Source organism: Rhipicephalus microplus, chromosome X, assembly GCF_043290135.1.
Source record: "Rhipicephalus microplus isolate Deutch F79 chromosome X, USDA_Rmic, whole genome shotgun sequence".
In the NCBI taxonomy this organism is placed as follows: Eukaryota; Metazoa; Arthropoda; class Arachnida; order Ixodida; family Ixodidae; genus Rhipicephalus; species Rhipicephalus microplus.
The window spans coordinates 287,379,405-287,400,256 of NC_134710.1; the positions used below are offsets into that span (position 1 = coordinate 287,379,405).

At 43.3% G+C, this 20,852-nt stretch overlaps 1 protein-coding gene across 1 annotated transcript in view; it reads right to left on the reverse strand.

The window, feature by feature from the left end:
* Window positions 1–1,584: 1,584 nt before the first annotated feature.
* LOC119161438 (uncharacterized) overlaps window positions 1,585–20,852 on the reverse strand; it is a 102,071-nt gene continuing 82,803 nt past the window's right edge. The window contains exons 33-41 of the mRNA XM_037413899.2: window positions 19,879–19,929; window positions 18,873–19,061; window positions 16,984–17,114; window positions 15,029–15,173; window positions 12,077–12,301; window positions 9,330–9,542; window positions 8,919–9,124; window positions 5,627–5,713; window positions 1,585–2,518 (exon numbers count right to left, since the gene is read on the reverse strand). Coding sequence (XP_037269796.2) covers window positions 2,255–2,518; window positions 5,627–5,713; window positions 8,919–9,124; window positions 9,330–9,542; window positions 12,077–12,301; window positions 15,029–15,173; window positions 16,984–17,114; window positions 18,873–19,061; window positions 19,879–19,929 — 1,511 coding nt within the window. The 3' untranslated portion in view covers window positions 1,585–2,254. The remainder of the gene's footprint in view (window positions 2,519–5,626; window positions 5,714–8,918; window positions 9,125–9,329; window positions 9,543–12,076; window positions 12,302–15,028; window positions 15,174–16,983; window positions 17,115–18,872; window positions 19,062–19,878; window positions 19,930–20,852) is intronic.

Below are 20,852 nucleotides of genomic sequence, written 5' to 3' on the forward strand. Positions count from 1 at the left end.
TTTGTCATCTCTTTTTTCATCTCCTGAGATAGATTGCAAGGGTCCTGTTTAGTGACTGTTCCTCCGACTACCATTGCACACTCTTCGATGATACTAGTGAGATTATTGTTCATTGTGTCAGCGCTTCGTTTAGTGCCTCGAATCTATTCTGAAGCAAAACTCCGAATTCCTGTACTTCCCCCCTCACTGCTAGTTGATTAATTAGCTTCTTGCATATCAGTTTTTGTCTTTGCTTTGTTAAATCTAAGGGAATACGGGCTCTTACTATTCTATGGCCACTGCATCTGATCTTGCCAACTACTTCTACATCCTGTACAATGCCTGGGTAGGCACACAAAATGAAGTCTATTTCATTATTAGTTTTCTTATTAAGACTTGACCACGTCCACTTACTTTTAGCCTGTTTTCTGAATAAGGTATTCAAAATCGGTAAATTATTACGTTCAGCGAACTCTACTAATAACTCCCCTCTGGCATTTCTAGAGCTGATGCCATTTTCCCCCACTGCATAGTCTCCGGCCTGCTTTTTGCCTACTTTGGCATTAAAGTTGCCCATCAGAATAGTATATTGTGACTTTCCTTCATTAATGGCCGACTCTATGTCTTCATAGAACCGTTCAACCAAATGATCATCATGGCTTGATGTAGGCGCATAGGCCTGTTCTACATTCATCTTGTACCTTTTGTTAAACTTAATTATAATACTTGCCACCCTCTCACTGATGCTATAGTATTCCTTATTGTTGGCAGCGATATTCTTGTGTATAAGAAACTCCACCCCTAGTTTTTTTTTGTCAACTAATCTACAGTAGCATAGGACATGTCCGTTCTTCAGCACTGTATAAGCTTTACGTGTCCTCCGAACTTCGCCGAGCCCTATTACGTTCCGTTGAAGACCCTCTAATTCCTCGAATAGCACAGCTAGACTAGCTTCACTAGATAGCGTTCTAACGCTGAAGGTAGCCAAGTTCAGATTCTCTTGGCGGCCTGCCTGGACCCAGAAATTCTTAGCACCCTCTACTGCGTCACAGGTCTGACCGCCGGCTTGAACAGTTGCTTTGCAGCCGCTGGGGCTGAGGGCCAAGGGTTTATTGCTTCGTGCATATTATTATGATCATAATTTCTCAAGCTATTGAACATTGCGTGTTCAGCAGCCGCATTGCTCTACAGTCTTGGTACTCAAGTTCAGTTGACACGTTATGACACAGAAATGTGTTGGGTACATCCAAGTTTTGATCCACTAGGCACAATGAAATTCGGCCTGGGAATTTTAAGTTTATGCACAGGTATGAGATGCACAAAAATATGTGCTTCTACTTGTGTAGACATCTATGTTCAATGCATCTCGGGGAGAAAATGCAATAGGAAGGGCCACTATTTAGGTTTCCAAGACCCACATTAATACATAGCTGTCACCATCCTAAAACTTCACTAATTAACAAAGTTGGCGTCACTTCATCAAAAAGAGTTAATAGTGAAGAGTGTTTTTTATATGTCAATTATCAGCAACAAATAGTGTTTGTGATAAAGTTGAATTATCGATACTTAAACTGAAGTCCTGACTCACTGCATGCAAAGCATTCATTGCACAGGGACTTTGAAATGTTTTATTAACAAATATGCAGAATATAGCACAGGAATCAACAACAAAAAGGAATTTTCTTGACAAACAAAAGTGGTGAATGACATCTTGCATTCTTCTACTGTAAACAGCTAATTGGCAGTGTTGACAGTTGGACGCACACAAGGAAGAAAAAAAAGTCAGCAACATATTAATGCCATTGCTTAATTGCTGGCACATTTTCAGCATTAAGACTGACGGCCCGCATTGTCTTGTTAACATTGATATTTATATACATCTTGATTTCTTTGCCCTTGTCGTCACTCCTTTACGTAACCAGTGGTGCAGCAAAGCTATGGTGTGACTAGCTTCAACTTGCTCCGATGAAAAGGCTTTCGCTACAACACATAGTACGCAACATATCTAGCTGTTGGCTTAATGCATGCACACTCACTGGCAAATTTTTATGAGTACTCTAAATGCAAAACAAAGGAACATAAGCAACACAAGGCCTATATGAGTAAGTTAACATGAAACTAACAATTTTAACAAAACAATTTTGCTGTGTTCTTTAAGAAAGCAGTCACCCTCAGCATGAGTTTTTTCCCCGCCATTCTTGTTTCTGGAGAAAAGGTCGAGCTGGTGAACAAGGCAGTTGAACACAGTGCAAAAAAAAAAAAGAAAAAAAAAAGCTCAAGGGACAATAACCTGCCGCCTGCAAACTTTGCAGCGAGAAACTCGTGTTCTCAGATCGCCTGCTTTGAGTGTCTGTGGGTCTGGTGGTCTAAACATATCGTGACGCTCGATTGTTGCCAACCAGTAGCTGAATGCTGTGGTGTAGTAGTTACACCTTCCATGACCATGACATTCAATGAATGGATTAGGTCGGAACTCTTCGAGACAGGAACCTGGCGAGACCAAGGGCTGGCCGCTGCCCTCTGCTCCCGAATCAGTGTTCTGGAAGGCAAGGAAAACACTCTTTATCAAACAGGTCAAAATTTAGAGTCGCTTATTTAATTTTTCATAATGTAATTTACTTGTATTTGTAATTATTTTTTGGAGAAGTGAACTTTTTAGAAGTTGTTTCAAAATGCCAAGCTTTTCAGATCAACTCTAACAGTCGGATAATTAAGAAGAAAGAGCATTGTTCACTGCACTGAATTCTCATGAACAATGTTGCCGTAATATTTCCCTGGAGAAATTTCTTCTGGCAAAAATTGCCAAATTTTTAATTTTATGTGTAATATTTACGTTCATTTTTACCCAAGTTTTTACACAAAACGAAAATTCAGCCCAGGTTTCAATATAGGGACCATTTTGTACCGTAAACTGATTCTGTCTTCTTTTTTTTTTTGTGGGTATCATGTGCGATTTTAATAGCTCCTTTAGAGCCTTTATTTTTGCAAAACATTTCGTGCCAACCCTTGTTAAAGTGATCGCCAAGACTGTAGCCCGAGTTGGCAGCAGAACTGTACTATTGTGAATTATTTGGAAACAAATTTCAGAGAAGCCGGTGAATATTCTAATCAAGGTTGTTGTTGTGAGATTTTTATTTTTGGTTGGATAACGTTGCTATTTATGAAGCCTATCCTGATATTTTTTTTTTCTTAGTAGAAGGATGGAGAAATAGTGTGTTTTAGCCTAAAAAACGAATAGAAATGATTTTATATTGTTAGTTTTATATTCATCATGCTTTCATTGCAAAAATGAAAAGCATCTGTTCCATTTAGCGCTTGTGGTATTGTTAAGTGTTTAATATCTGTGGTATGTTAAGATGCATCCAACAATGGTAAACTTGGAACTATCATATTACATGTGTAGCTGCTTGCACTTGGCTGTGGTAACTGTGCCTTCATAAATTGTGCAAATCACAGTAGCCACTGCTGTACACCATCTTTTTCACTTAGTAGTCAAATTTGGTGCTCCACTATGAATATTTTAAAGTATTTCTTTTACGTCTCCGTAAAGCAAAAAGAAAAGGCAGTCATTTATGATTGCGAGTTATGCTAAGAATTCATTGCTCTACTTTTAAAGACTTTTAAAGAAATGTTTGCATAGTTTTTGGCAATAAATAAAATGCTCATCTTCTGACCTTAGTAGAGTGTTGACTTTATACCAGACATATTTTTCTGTGTGCAAAACATTGTCAATCTAATTTTGCTACTTTATATACCTATACAGTTTTTTCACAAAATTTACTAGAGAGGTGTTAGTTCCAGTGGGAACTGCAAACATTATGAACATGGGAATCATTGTAGCGTGTAAGTTTTTCTAAACACTGTCCTTCTGGCTTCAAGCAGTTTCAGTTTCATAGATTTGAGCAGTGATCGCTTAAAAAAAGTGTTTTGTATTGTCTTGTAGCTATTATGCATGTGTGTGGAGTCTTAGTGTCTTCTGGATTTATAAAAATATAATTACATTAAAATTTAGCTCAATAAAGGCATGTGAAGCCTAAATAAAGCCATACACGTATTTAAGCACAAGTGTTAAAGCGAGCTAAATATACGAACCATCACTTTCTAGGTAGGTCAAGTACCACAGTTGTGTCTAGTACACTTAACAGAAATCGCTATGCGTAAGTCAATTGTGTACCATGCTGTTGTACAATATTGTGGCCAAGAATGTTGAAATTTTCAACTGTAAACATATGTATATTTTCAACCATCCATTGCAGAAGCCAAGCTTAAAGGGGTCTTGCAACACTTTTTGAAGTAATCATCAAAAGGCTTTATTAAAGGAGTTCATTGCATCACCAATCAACAGCAGCAGAAAATTTTTAGAGTCCTTCAAGCACGAGTGAAGTTGCAAGGATTTTGCCCACTCCCTCCTTTCGTACCAGTGAGGGCTCGAAGCCACATGTTGGGGGGGGGGGGGGGTGGATAACAAGAAAGCAAGAAGTATCGCCCCTTTGTCAGCATACATAATGTATTCTGAGTATTGTATTTTTTTTTATGTACAGCTTGCTTTCACTGTGGTTGTGAGCACTTATGTGGTTACATGGCCACCGCATGTTGCTGGTGGCTCCATCAACTATGCAGCTCACGATGCTCAACTCGGCCAATGGCCGTAGACTTCGAGTTCATGACACATTCATATGGGTGTATGGCCTCATTTGTTGAGAGAAGAGCGAGTGTAGGGGCTTTTGAGAAATGATTGTTAATTTCAGGCTGCTTGCTGCATTATAATGTTTCCTTCATGTTGTAAGGAGCCTCTACTGCAGATCGGCAACATTTTATATCCATGCTTAAAAAGTGTTGCAGGGCCCCTTTAGCAGCTGTAATCATGAATTGTATTGCAAGCATTCAAATGAAATTTGCAAGAAAGCATAAAGTATCGTATGGGCTCATCCTTGGTCATTTCATCATAAACACGCACAAAGCAAACTTATCCATGGTGTGGGAGCGGTTGAAGAATTTATTTACTCCAAGTTATCTCGGTATTTACCGAATATACGATCCTTAATTTATTTCTGCTGCTTCAAGTGTTATATTTTATGTCAGTAACGTATACGTTTTGCATTCAAGTATACCCTTCACATAGTTTGAAATATTGGGGGCACCAAAAATTTTCTGCTCATTTTGCATTATGTTTGGATTAGCAATGTTTATTTTTTTCATTGTGTTCATTTGATAGCCATTCTACTTCAGGAGAATGCAAATAAAAATATTCTTCCCCACTTTAGTGGCTTCTATAGGGCCAGAACTCGACACAACACTTTTCCTTAAACAGTTTTTATGCAATCTAGAGTCAAACAACAGAGAGGTCTTTATTACCCACTTAGGTAGCTTTCTGGTTAGGGTATGGCACTGCTAAGCTTTGGGGTGCGTGTTCTATTTTCCACCACAGCTGCCGTTTTTCTATAGGGTCGAATTGCAAAGTACTTGAACACTTGCATGTTTATGTGCTTTACTCCAGGTGATCAATACTACCCTTGAGCAACCAACTACGGCATGCCTCATATTGGTATTGTGGTTTGGCAGTCCTTTATTATGAGCAAGTTAACGCCATTGTGACTATTATACCACTCTTAGCTGTTGCTTGCTAACAGACCAAAGTACTACTTACCATGAAGAAACTGTAGCCAGACCAAACGCCGTCCCAGCCTTCAGGGCACTCCGGTACTTCCAGAGTCTGACTGTGTATGGCTATGACCTGTGTGTGATGCAATAGCATTACACAAATAAATGAAAAGTATTAATTTGTTGTATTTACCTTTTGTCAATGAGCAAGTAAATGGGACCAAGTTGTAAGAATCTTCTACTTTATCTGTAATTATTCACATTAGGTGTAACCCAATGGGACGAAGCCATGAAAATCTTTTTGTTGATTACTTATTATTGATGAGTTGTCTTTCTTCATGCATATGTGATTTTTGTCTGTGTCTGGTCCCAATATTGGATAAACAGTGTATAATATTCAAAAAGCCAAATAATGTGTTATGTCTCTCAGGGTACTGAATTAAGCCATAGCTATGGTGTTGTACATATAGCTTAGAAATTCATTCAGCTCTTTCTATGTTTGTTGCAAAGTATCAAAATGTATACCTGTAATAACTGCTGTGGTGGTTGTGGCCAATTTGGCCAAAGAAAGCCTCGCAGTGTAATCTTCTGTCTAATAGCTGCACAAAGTTACTTATGTTTTGAATACTCAGACCATAAGAAATATGCAACTGTCTCATGTAAAATTTTTTCCGTCAATGTTTTGTTACCATGTCTTTATTATATTATTGCTCCTTAATTGTTCATATCTATATTATGGCCACCCATTCTCAATGTTATCTGTTGTGTGCAGCATAAATGGAGAAAACAAATTTTGTTTGCTCTTTTTAATGCAGCATATACATGTGTACATCGATGACTGTCTTGTTACAAATAAACGCATTACATTGTTCGTGTATTGCTGCATTTTGGGCAACATGGCTGATTGCAAAATTTGTATCTACATGCATGTATGCAACATGCACACATACATACACATGAGCACTAGGGAGGGTCACTAATAAAATTTCTGTTCTCCTATCAACATCATTGAAACAGATGACAAACTAGTTTTTCTTAGTAACCACAGCACCAAGTTAAAAATTTGAATATAAAGAATAGTAATCTGGTATCATATCTGGGCCATCACATTCTTCAATAACTGCTAATAAGTGTTAAATGAATAAAACGTTGAAACTACGAACTTATGAACTCCATGTGAATTAACAGTTAAAGTAAAAACTCGCATATTGCGATATCTCACTTAGTTTATGCAATATAATATCCCTAATTTTCCAGTGAGAAATTTCGAAACCCTTGTACATAAAACAAATTTGCGCAAGTTTTACAGAGTTGGTGAAAAGTTCCTGGGCCACCACACCATGTATTCTAGTGGCAGCATGGCCTGGGAACTTTTGACCCCCTCTGTACATTCATTTATCAAAGTTTTTGCTTTATATACTTCAATATTATATGCAGTTTACAGAGTTGCTATATCCATTGTTATGTAGCCGTGGGTTTGCCAACTACCTACTGATTATATTTTATCTGGTTATTATTTGCCCTGTTCTTGTTGATTCCAGGCCCTAAAACGAAATTCTGCCTTCTAGTTTCTGGGTTGTCTTCTTTTAGATGCAAAGCAGCTCTTCGACTAGCCTGTGTAACGCTGTCCCTCCATCCGCATCGCGCTTCCCTGACCGCAGGTGTTGAGGCAGTGCCAAGTAGGTCACGCCTTCCCTCACAGTGCACGTAAGTTGACGTCACTCTCTTCCTAGCCTGTAGCCGCTCGCCGCGTGTCATCTCACTCGCTTCACCTTCTCCACCGCTCGCAATGTTCGATTCCTTCACCCTCTCCATCGCTCACAATACTCGAGCCCACACCTCACCTGGGCACCGTCTCACCCATGCTTTGTCTCACCCGCGAATGATTTGTCGGCGAGAAGCCACAAGACAGTGGGCGTGCTCTGCGCACACCTCGATAATCTCACAGTGCCAACAATGAAGACAGTGCGCCGCTGCTTGCCGCGCAATCGCGCCGACGGGCGGGATGCCGTCGCGGCATGCTTCCCACTGGTGGGCACGTACCTGCCTCGGCTGTCGCGAGCGTTGTGAGGGTTAGCAAAGCCGATCGCGTTCGCGAATGGCAAAGTCAACACCGATGAGGCGCAAGCCAGGGAAGCCAAACGCAAGCATCGGCAGTGGAAGACCAGCGACACCGACGAGGTGCGAGTCAAGAACACTGATCGCATTCGAGAATACAGAACGTGTGTGGGTAACACCGACGAGACGCGAGCCAAGGAATCCGAGCGCATGTCTCTTCAACATGTCCTGCCTTTCGTGTCTTTGCATTCCAAAAAAAACTTTCACTTGAGTAAATTCCACCCTGAGTTTCGCTCGAACCATTCTTTCAGCACCCACGTCCACGCCCGTTTCAACCTGGTCAATGCCGTGCGCACCGCTGCTGCTTCGCATCCCGTCATGGTTTCTTTTGGGAAAAGGGCCCATAATTTTTTTCTTCAAGTGCACCATACTTCATTCAAATTAGCGTAGGGCTGTCTAAAAATGTGGTAGACAATTCGATCACTGGGCCAACGCTCATTGAAAACGACATTCCACTTTATTGTGATATGGACACTCTTGGCGCTTTCATGTCATTCCCGCAAGGTTCCGTTGAAAGTCCAAATAGATAACAAAGCCCCGCCCGTCGTATGCTCTGTGAGCAACTGGAAGCGTACGAAGTTCAAATCGATAACAACATAGCCCTGCACGTTGTGTGTTCCCTGTGTGGGTGAGAAACTGTGTGAGTGCAGCTGAAGAACCATTATCTAACTTATAGGAAATATGCCGGCCGTCTTTCACCATGCGTGAGGTTGATGAGTGAAGGAACGGCTTAATGGCTCTGCACTTCTGTCAGCTGGGTGCAGTGATGCGCACTTATCTCTAGACGGCTCAATAGACTGCTTATACTTTTTGTGCATGGTGGCCTAACCGCTCGGTCAGTGATGAAGTGATAAGACAAAGGTCACTTCGCTCGCTGCTGCAGCGAAGCGACCTTTGTCCCTCAGCGCGCTGATGAATCTGTTCAATTTTTTATTTTAGTTTATAAAGTATGCTTATGAATGAACTGTGCATGACTGGTCACGAGTATTATTTTTTTTGCGTGAGACAGGCCCTGTGGTTACCATGTGTTGATAACATAACTGTAAAAGAAAATTCAGAGTCAGCGTCCAAATTTCAATAATTTGGAGATAGAGATGGGTATAGATTTCTTCGTATCCTAGCGCTAAAATTCGTATCCTAGTGCTGAGACCCCTGTCGCAGAAGAACATTATTGTATAGTGTGTGGCTTAAAAAATCGTGAGCACTGCACTTGTACGTACTTGCGTGGAAGACTCGCAGACGCTGCATCGACTGATGTATTTCTGGATGTCTCTTCCCACAATTGGTGTCATTGCCATGGGCATTGGTTCCGGAGTGCTGAGCCAGTAGCTGTAGTCGTTCCTCGACGCGAAGTTGCAAACATTATTCAAGCTGCAGAACAGGAACGGCATCGTGCTGAATCTGCGCAAGCAGCTTCCGGCGCTTCCTGAAAGTATGAAAGGGAAGGCATTTGGTAGGGCCTGCAACTTGGATGCGTGAGCTCTCTGTCGAGTAAATTGAATGTCATGTAACTGCAGGCAACTGTGTACAAGAACAAATTCCTAAGAACCCCCCGCCACACTGACATCGTATGTTCACACCTTTCGATTCCCGTACGTGTGCCAACAATTTTAATGTGAAATGAAGCTCACCCAAGTCTTGGCCATGGGCTTTCTCATCCCCAAGAATATAGAGGAGAGAATAGCCAGACCAGAGCGGGTGAGTTCCTCTGGGACATTCCGGAATTCGCGAAGTTTGGCTGTGCCTGGTGAAGAAGTACCCTCGGGACCTGGCAGGACCACCCGGAGCACCACGATTTCCTGGACGTCCCGGAGTGCCTGGCTCTCCGGGGAAGCCTGGTAGTCCTGTTGGAAAACGTCTGTGATGTAGCTTAGTGCATAATAGGTAGTTAATAAGCACTTCGTCGTTGTTCAGTGGGCTGCAATGGATCTAATTTGTGCAAGCGCTCGTTCAGAAGACTCACTTATGGATATGATTTTGCTTATTTGGGCTGCTCGGTACATGTCCATGGAAGACGAGTGAAAACGTGAAGCACAAGACAAAGAACAAAGACAGAGTTGGCGCTTAGTCCACACGCATGAAGAAGTGGGGCCAGTGGAGAGGAGTTACCACACCTCCCGTGCTTCTAGCTGTCTCTTTCCACACAATTCTTTTGGTCAAGGTGGAAGACTGTGGTGATTCGTAACTAAGATTGTACCTTCAAGTAAATATTTCTCCCGAGTGTAATGATGGTAGTGTAAGGCTTCATTTTGCTTCTAGGCATCACTGGCTCTTTAATGGGCACCGATGTTTGGAAGAATGAGCGTTAATTAAAATAATTGGTTAAAAATTAGTTTATTAACTTCAGTATACAGTTTTCAGCCTAATTTTCTAATGTACAGGGCTGTTCAAAAGTTCCCAGGCCGTGTATGGCCCCAGGCAGCATGGCCTGTCAACTTTTTGACTCCCCCTGTACATACCATCCTTGCCAAGTAACTTCAGCTTAGAACAACTTTTGCCACCATGGCAACAATTTTCTCCAAACGTGAGCAAACTTTTTTGTGAAAACAATGATAATCTTTCAGATAACTCGCTTACGGATCTTGCACATTGCCTCTCTGATGTGTGCGAACATACAGCTCACTGAAACACGTTTTTTTTTTAAAGCTTGCTTCACCACAGTAAAAAACTTGTTGAGGAGAAGAGCTTTTCTTGTTTTTTTTTACAGGTGGTGCTATTGCTTGCATGCGGGAAGTTATTGACTCAGAGGGTCAGAGAGGTGCTAGGTGTCTCTAAATGCAACAGTAAAAACGAAAACGCCAGGTTTGCGCGGGACACGCAGCACAGCCGCAGTGAAAACTTGAGGAGTGGCCATTATTGAAGTTGTGAACTCTAGTGGGATGACTACTGCAAGTACAGCTGCAAGGTACCCTTGTACGCCATACATCATCATAATTCTGCGAAGTAAGCAAGTAGATACTAAGCCATTATTCATCATCTTGCGGTTCACTGCAGAATGATCTGTAAGATGTTCTACAGTATGTAATTGATACTGTGGGTAAGGACGATGAAGAATAACGACTGAGCCCTCCGTGATGTGTGGGTAGCATTAAACCAGCCAGTCGTAGCAAAATTCGCATTGTTTGTTGCCCGGTTGTAGTTTTACTCTTCTGCTATGCTATATTACACCTGATAACGCAATTCCTTTACCAATACGACTCCTGCATAAGATTTGTTTGCGAAGGAGTTTGAAAGAATTGACGTGGCCCCGTGGTAAAATACTCAATCGCCAAGTACAGAGCCAGAGTTCAAATCTCGCTCGATCCTGGATATTCTTTTCGTATCGTGTGATATAGCAATTATGGACACCGGCGACAGCGGAAAACTGTGCCACCGAAATCGGCTGTTGTGATCTCATAACGGCTTTTGTTGTAAAAAGGCGCATTACATGGGATCGATCCTTGGCACATTCGCAGAGGTGATGAAAGGCACCTGCGCATGGTTAATAGTACCTCATACGTACTACTTGAATCTGCACTTTAGTTATAATGCAGGGGTGTGACAACTGCAACATTTGCACCAACTAGCTCCGAAGGCGCTCCTTCGCGCCTTCGTGTGACAATACGGCAGTTTTTGCAGAAACATTTTGCATACATAGTGCCAAAGGAACAATTAGGAGAAAGCCTTATGATCTTGTTCCGTTGATACTACAAGTCACACTAGAAGTGCTTTTCAGCCCCTATTCAGGTGGAGGGAAATCAATTTTATAGAAAGGTTATTCAATTCGGTCATTTCTGCCCAGAATTTTTACTTAACCCTTTCACGACTGTGACAAAAGTAATATTGTACAAAATTTTCCGAATTTTCTTTAGTCCATGAGCAGCCTTTTTTTCCCCTGAATGAAACAGCACCATTATTCAAGGCTTCGGTGGTGAAAGAACGACAGTACATTCTTGTAGTTCTCCTCTTGTTCGCATTTGAACGTATGCCGATGGTGCGGGCAAAGCAACCAGTTGGGAGTTACTGCTGACCCTATCTCTCTCACTTGTAAGTACTATCAATAAATGTTTTTCACCACCATTACCTGCAGGCACACAACGGGAGCCAACAGGCTTGCGAGGCGACCGCTACTTATTTTGGCTATGACACATCATTGGACGTTGTAGGCTTTACGAGAGTACGTTATCAACTCGAAACGAGTGTGCTCGCCATCTTCATTCGCTGAGTACATTTTGAATGGTCGACCTGAGCGTGGTGGCTGAAGTATAATTGATTCGTGCGCCCCAGCAGAGAAGGAGCTACCATTTTTGTTGAAAGCGGACGTCGACGTATCGTCAAGTTTAGTTCCACAGGCATCGCGGACATGCGTGCGCAGCCACATGGCGTCCGAAATACGTGCCTTGGAATCCCTCGTCACCCGGAAGGCCTCGGGGCCCAGAGTAGCCCGGAAGTCCCGGGAATCCCGGAAGCCCGTAGTCTCCTGGTTCACCGTTGGGTCCTGGGAAGCCTTGGTCGCCGGGAAGACCTGGCAAACCGTTGGCTCCTGGGTAGCCTGGCTCTCCTGGGAAACCTTGAGGCCTATAATCGACCGGGGCGTCGCTGCTGCCACGTTGTCCTTTAGCACCTGCATGTTTCGTAATGACCACGCATACGCGATTAAAAGGGACGAGACCACGTCATGGGCGTTTTATTTGACTGAACAGCCGTTGCCTACATTTGTCAAGTCGACCACTACCTTTCTATTTAGTTCGACCATAAGTAGCAAAAATAATCAGAGCAACTACATATTGATAAATGCATTTTTTTTCTTGGTGCTAGGAGAGGTAATTAGGAGCACGTGGCGAAACGAAATCATTACCGAAATGTAGAAAGGAGAATATGGACATATTCGCTCCAGCTTTCTTTTGATTGCATTTTGAAAAGCATAAACTTGTGCCTAAAGGATGAGCGGCTCGGGCATTACACGTCAGCGCTCCAGGGTTAGGTATTCTTTAACACTATAAAAATGATAATAGAAAAAGAAAGAGCGCGCGAAATGGGTGTCTTTTTTTGTCCCACAAAAATAAACTATATCTGGATTGTTTGCATTTCCTTTCCTGAAAACGGCGCTCGTCACTTTTTAATCAAGAATGCTAACCAAGTCATGGTGATATGGCATGCCGTTCGTTACTTGGAAGTATCGTGGGCGCGGTGGTAATGCAAGAAAAGTTACGCAAGATCGATGACACTGATTGTTGCGGGACTGAAAGGCACCTTTGTTACACGCTCTCTCTGTCTCTTCTTAAGTGTACTACTCTCTAAGAAAAGATCGAGTAAAAAGGCTGTCTTTTCGTCCTGCAACGATAATCGTCATATATATCTTGCGTTCCTTTTCTTGCACAATCACCGCGTACCCGGCACTTACAGGTCATGAACGACATGCGCGTTATCAACGTGACATAGCGTTCTTGATAGGGAAGTGGCCAGCGCCGAGTTTTCAAGAGAGGAAGCGCAAGCAAGCTGCAAATGACGATTATTGCTGTGGGACAAAAATACGCCCTTTTTACTCGATCTTTTTTTTTAGAGTGTATGACGTAGAAAGACTTATTTTGACGAACTACAGTCGCTACACCATACGCCATCAAGTTGTCCATTATGCCAACTGAGTGTGAGTGCACTATTAGAGGAGAAGCGCATGAAGGAGTAGTGTCTTATTAATCAGCGCGATATTGTTTTCGCATTCTAGGCATTTTCGAAACCAGAATGGCTTGATATCTTGAAGTTCAAGGTACTACATGCATACAATTGCTTCCAAAAGTTTACTAAGCGTGGAAAAGCAAATGCAAATTTCTTTTCTGTTAGTGCGTGGGGCTTCTAACATAGCGGGTAGCTGTGTTGGTCGCAAGGATCACTACGGGCTGGCACATCTATTTGAAGGCTACATTCTCAGACAAAGAGGGAATAGCTTTCTCGAAAATTTCGCGCTATGCAAACTTTTGGGGTGTGGGAATATAGTCAAGATTTATGTTGTCCGCGTGAAAATCGCGAGAAACTGGTTTCAGCTTTCTAGAAATTTAACTTTTTTACTTCATTGCATGTGTGAGCGTGAAGCTGGTGGTGAGGTATCCTGTGGTCTAAGTTTAACGTTTTCTATAGAAGTGGATGCTTGGGCGAGTTGGCATAGCGCTGTTCTCGGTGCCCATTTTTTACTGATCCGCCGTATTTCGTCCTGTTTTAAGTTCTAGTATTTCTGGAAGTGTTAGTGCTTCTACAGCATCATGAATGAACCGTAACGTGCTGTATCGTACGCCTATACGTATGCTAGTGAAATTAGAAAACACACGAATGAAACATAGACAAATCTGAGAAAATATGCACGAATAATATATGCAGCTTTCTGACCTCTTTATATATTTTTGTATTGGTAAAATCACTGCTAGCCAATATTTATGCAGATATGCAAATAATAGCGTCACGACATATAATGTCGAAAGAATAAATCAAATGAAGTAAGAGATAAATTAAAACAAACAGTAATATTTCATGATAATACTAGTCGGTGCCCGAGTATCACGTCTTGGAACTGTGGTATTGATTATGAGGGACCCCGTAGCCATGGGCTTCGCAAATTTCGGCCACCTGTGGCTCATTAACGTGCACTTAAATTTGAGTATTATGGCTTCAGGCTGTTTCGATCCGCTCCATCAAAAAGCGGCCGCCACTGCCGGGATTAGATCCTGCGACCGCCAGGTCATTAGTCGAGCATCATGGCCACTAGACCACCGTGGCGGGAGATTTAATCGTTTTTTATCTAATTGATTGATATGTGGGGTTTAACGTCCCAAAACCACTATATGATTATGAGAGACGCCGTAGTGGAGGGCTCCGGAAATTTAGACCACCTGGGGTTCTTTAACGTGCACCCAAATCTGAGCACACGGGCCTACAACATTTCCGCCTCCATCGGAAATGCAGCCGCCGCAGCCGGGATTCGAACCCGCGCCCTGCGGGTCAGCAGCCGAGTACCTTAGCCACTAGACCACCACGGCGGGGCGTTTTTTATCTATCTTACCTTACTAAAATAGAACGACGATGCTAATCGAAGCGTATTCAATATGTCAGGCGAAGTGCTCAAATGTATTCTGATGTACCCTGACAAAAGTTTATATTTCTTACACAATCATAATGAAATTAATCTAGAGCAACTTCAATAACTTCATTTATTATTTCTTTCTTCTAATTTAGTAAATCAGCCGTGCAGCCATCAGATGCTGGTAAGGCGGAAGTTGAGCGCGTGGTAACTGCGCTGAGAACGCGTTTTGTTTATGCATGGTGTACATTCCCATTTGTACGCAACGAAACAATCACTTGCCTTTTGTGCCGTTTACACCGGGCCTTCCAGGAGGTCCGGGCAAGCCGGGTTTACCCATCTCGCCTTTGAGTCCAGGAAAACCGGGGAATCCCGATTCTCCAGGCGCCCCCTTTTCCCCCCTGTAGCCTCGCTGGCCATCTTGTCCCTGGGCAGGTATCGAGGGATACTTATGATAATGCATGCAGGTACAGTGCGCTGATTTTGTTCTCCCCTGACTTTCAGCGCATGCTTATTTTATGGCCTGACCACACGCACGCGTCGCAGCGCGTTGACTCGGCGCCGCGTCGTCTCCATGTGAAGGGTGAAGGCGAGCGGCTACACTATAATCTGCACACGCTCTCTCTACGTGGGGAGAGAACGCGACGCCGAGTCTGTAAGGCGCGTGCTGACGCACTACAACGCGTACATATGGTCAGACCTTTATAGCGGTAGCTGTACTGCCGGTGAAAGGGAGTACATGAAAGGGGAAGGGAGGTTGCTGCCCCCCTTCTCTAGTAACCTAAGACGGGGGGGGGGTGCAAAGTCTCCCTCATACATTGACTTAATAGGGAGGGGTGCTGCGATGAACCTTTGCTCCCCCTGAAGGGGAACTATGCACTCGCTTATGCCTGTAGACAAAAACTTTGTGCATGAGTTTGACCGCAAAGCTCAAACAATCTCAATTTTCTCGTCTTCCTCAATGTGCGCGCGTTGTCATGACAACGAACATGCGCCGTGTTGGTTCGCTTACCTCTCCCGCGCATCTCGCTCCGACGGTCGGCGAGAGGCACGGGCCGACAGGCGCGCGCCTCGAGACCTCGATTTCTAGAACGTGGCTCCCGCGCCGAAAGATAAAAAGTGCGGACGTACTGCTCTGACACAAGGTAAGTACAAATAGAGGCACACCTGAAAGCGTGCACGCCGTACTAATAATACGATCGAAAACACGATCAAGGTGCATAAATTGTATGCTAATTCCGAGCTTCTTTCCAACCAATCATTGTTTATCATACAGTGGAACGCACCGTTGTGCGTGACATTGCGTTTTACACCTCTTCAAAGTGACACCGGACATGCCTAGTTAGTCCCACAGCAGTTTTGTCAAAGGTGAGGCGGATTGGAAAGACATTGGTCGTCTGTCTACCCAAGCAGAACAACATTTATGTTATAAGACCAGGAAGGTCGAGGAGCCGAGTGCGAAAAAAAAAGAAAAAAAAACATTAGTAACTAACGTGTTTCATTCAACGTGTACAGCCTGGGCTGAGAGTGCGGCAAGTGGCATAATAAGCGGCACCTAGTCATGACCAAATTACTTTTATAGACATAATAAACCACTTTGACATCTGACAGATATCCGATATACGATTTTTCGTATCGTTTTTTTATTTCATAATGAAATACAAATAATTATCAGACAGCCGGTTCCGAAAAGTGCCTACCATTAGGATGCCACTGGAGTAGGACCCAGAAAGAATTGGGTAATAATCTGCAGAGCGTCCTTGTGAAATGAAGTACACACGTATATTATATCTTTTTTCAGACCGGAAGGGAGTCAAACATGGTGAATCATTCCGTTCTTGCGACGTTTATGAACTCCCAGATAGGATGGTTAATTTCCGTTGTTAATACCGCGTTCAATGACACTCCCCCAAATTCTTAATTCGTGTTCCAGTTACCGCGGGCACGCAATGTAATATAGCAAGTTTCTTTGCACAGTGCTCCTTTTTTACAGTTATTTAGGCTGTAACTCAACTGCTTTAATGAATCGCATTATTTCTGGATGGTGTTCTGCATGGTCGCGCATACCATGGATATAGCATTCTGTGAAATCAGAAGAGCCTTTCATCGCTCTAGTGGCACACGTAATAATCCGATCGGCTTGAATAATATTTCAATGACACCACCATCGCACATAGTATGTAAGAACCACTGCTTCAAGCGAAAAAAAAAATGAAGGAGGCTGACAAGTAGCTTACCCTCGGCCCTGGCAGTCCTGGTGGTCCGGGAACAAAGGGTCCCGGCAATCCGTCATCGCCTCGGAGACCCTTCAATCCTGGGATGCCGGGGTAACCAGGCTGTCCCGGACTGCCTATTAAGCCGGGGGTGCCTGTCGTCCGATAACGAGCAACATGTTTCAGCTTACCTTGACTTCATTAACTTATCATATTTCTGTTCTGAATCTTGGATCATTTCACCGGAACCCCTCTTTGTCAGAACATTTATTTTTACGCAGCAATCGCGTCATTTTCGCACCTCAAACTTTTGTGCCCTTGAGTCGCACAAGAATGTCTACTAAGCAGTCTTCTGCTCCTAGTTACAGCCATTTTACATGCACTGCCACTCTGATACGATGTTCTAAGAAAAGTAATTGCTGAGAATTTACGTGCTCAAAACCCCGATATGATTATAAGAGACGCCGTAGTGGAAAACTCCGAAACTTCGACCACCTGGAGTTGTGTGACATGCACATAGGTTTCAGATATGATTGCTGATCACCAAGAATGTAAACTACACTTATTTGAGGCGTCAAGTGAACGGGGGTGTATGGAGAAATGCCACAAGCTGAAGTAATGGACTGTAGTGGCTTATGTGTCATTCGCTTGTACTAAATTTTGAATCTAATGCATTTTAAGATGATCAGTTTTGAGCTTATTGGAACACCCCGCACATTATTGTAAGGCTGAACAGCGGTGCAAGAATACTTTAGTTGAGCCAACGCTGCGAAACGAGTGCTTAGCGGGGAGGGACCAAGGAGGATTAAAAAAAAAAAAATGCTGGAGCGGAAATCATTGCCTAGAGGTGAAGCCATGCCTCTGGCAAGATGGCGGCTGCAGCGGCCGTCTTACGAGGGGCTTGATAACGTATCACCGTTCAGCGATTAAGAATGGAGCGTTTCCCTCGCACGCCCAACGAGTGTAATGTGGAAACGTTTTCGGGTCACGTAGTGCTCCAAGTGCGTCTTAGTGTTACTAGTTTTCCTTAGTCATCCTCCAATTGGAGGCAGAGTACTTGGAAAATTCAGTCACTCGTACTCGTTTCTGTGTGTTATCTCGTCGGGAACAACTGTCTTTTAATATAGAACTAACGTAGAATTAACGCTAACATATCAAAGCCACTAGATCTATAAGTCGGTACTATCAGAAAAGAGCACGTTTCCGCCATCTTGGCAGTGGCAAAAGATGGCTTCACTTCTACTGGCAAGGCATTGCTGGAGCTTCCACTCTAGCAATTTTTTTTAATCCTCCTTGGGAGGGACCGATTCTGTTCTCGTTTGTGGCATGCCGATAGATGGCTCGCTGGACTAAGGACTGTTAAGAGTCCAGGGACTTCCAGAGACTTTAAGGACCGTAGCAGGCTGCTGGCGAATTCCGCAAAGCACACCCGGCACGTGGGCGACGGTTTCCAAATCTGAGAAAACTGGGTTATCGCGTGATATCAACCACGTGACACGCATAGAGCGGCGCCGCGAAACAGGGGGTGATAAGGGAAGAGGTTGATTGCATGGTGAGCGTTTTTTCGCGACTAAAGCGGCTTTAGTGGCGACGATAAATGAGCGCCGCTACTTTCCTACGTCATGGGGCTTTCCTACACAGAAAGGGGGGGGCGGGGGAGCAGGGGCAAAGTTTGTAGCACCATCCCTCGGGCTCCTTAACATTATCGGGCAGTGGATAGTCGCGGAGTTTGCTCACCTAAATTATTCTTGCAACGTGGGCTGAACAAAAGCGCTAAGCCCACGAGCACCGTATACAGCAAGAAAGGATAACGATGCCACGAATCGTACATTTACTTAACGCCGCTAGGTAACTGCGCGTGAGGAGCTCGAGTTGACAGATAAGAAGGCGTAGAATGCAAACTCGAACGTTACCTGGGGGGCCGCTCACTCCTGCGTCTCCTTGTTCGCCCTTGAAGCCAATCGGAGGGATCCCTGGGTAGCCGGGTGGTCCATCTGGTCCATCTGGTCCTGGGTCTCCTGCTTCACCCTTGAGTCCCGGGATACCGGGGAAACCAGGTGGCCCTGGATTGCCTTCGTCTCCTTTTGGTCCTGGGTAAACGTCTGCAAGCGCAAGTGCGATAAGCGAACCGACGCCACACAGCACAGGCTCTTCTTGTGCCGTCAGGAGCGCTTCTATATTGGGACAATTTTTATGGAGGTCAGCATAGCGCCCCGTTAACCTTTCCCTTTTGCGAACCTTATTTTTTACATGAAGTCATTAGAGTGATACTTAAGTTGATCAACATAATATTATCACAAAGTAGTGGTTGTGAGAGTTGCCTCGCAATAAGGAATGTGGCCTCTCGTTTTGAGCTGCCGCCGTTCCTTATGTGTATACGGACAACTGTTTACACCTGCACGGCTGGTTATTTGCAGCTTTTTTTAGGCGGAGGCACTGTACATATAATTGTAACTTTGAATAATAGATCATCGGCCTTAAGAGATGTACGAGGCATAAGTAGTGAAAGAGCAAAAAAAAAAAAACGATAATTGTTCGTTATGATATATCCACAAGTTGATGTATGTAATAGAGTTCATCTACATCTTTAGCTGTTTAATCTATCTTGCTCTTCCGCAAAGCAAATTAATCTAATGGTTGCATGTTGCAAGGTAGCATGTACAATACTTAATTTCATTTCCCTATCCCGAGTGCTGAGTAGCAAACCGGCGCTCGTCTGGTTAACTTCCCCGATATTCCTCTTCTTGCGCTTTCTCTCTCGCTTCATTACTTACTTTCTTTGCTAGCATATACTAAAGGCTTGAATTGCCATTAGTGAACTTTTAAGGTGCTGTAACTGCGAGCTGCTTATTTCATTTTTTTTCTAGCCGGGAAATTGATATATTTACTCGCGCTGCAACGGTAAACCGAGTGCAGTACCTGTAGCGGGTGCTCCATCAGGTCCGGGGGCTCCGGGGTTGCCAGGGTATCCTAAATACAGCGCGCAAGAAAAAAAAAAACAAGTCAATATTTTCGGTTGCCTTAGCGGTCACGCGCTCGGGACAGAAAGACACAGAAGCCGCGTATACGCAGTATCTATCTATCTATCTATCTATCTGTGTGTGCGTTTATACATATATATATATATATATATATATATATATATATATATATATATATATATATATATATATATATATATATATATATATATATATATATATATATATATATATATATATATATATATATATATATATATAGTGGCGGCAGTGGCCGTAGAGCCTTGCAAGCAGTGAAGTAGATCCTCCGTGAGAACAGTAACAAGGGAAGGGTTTATTTGGACACATTTTTTGTGTCCAAAGTTAAGCTTTATGGTTTTCTTAAAATTCAACACTGGAAAAATTATAAAAATGATCTTTGCTGGTAACTCATGTATTCAGGGGGCCACAAAGTGAGACAATAATTCTGGTGCCCAGTGGTCCCATTAACTGAGATTTTATAATTAACTTTTCACTCACGGCAGCAAGCAGACATAGTTGTACTTAAAAGTCGGAGGCACTCGCGTTTCTACACAGTTACACTTGAAAGAATTATTCTAGCATGTTCGAGCTCCGAGAAATGCCGCGGCAAAATTTAATTGTGCAGTGCATGATTACGCATGCAAGGCGGTGAAGATCGACGCAATGTTCCCCTCCGATGTGACGGACAGTCATAGCTGGCTATCGCCAGTCGGTGGTGAAATGGCCACCGTTATCATCTTTGCCAGTGCCTTCAACCCCTTGTCAGATTAAACGACGACCGCAACTGCCACGATCCATCGGGGAGGAGCTTCGCGCCAGCCCTGTCTGTATTGTATGCGTAATCATGCAAAGCAGAATTAAATTTTGCCGCGAGATATCTCAAAGCAGAAA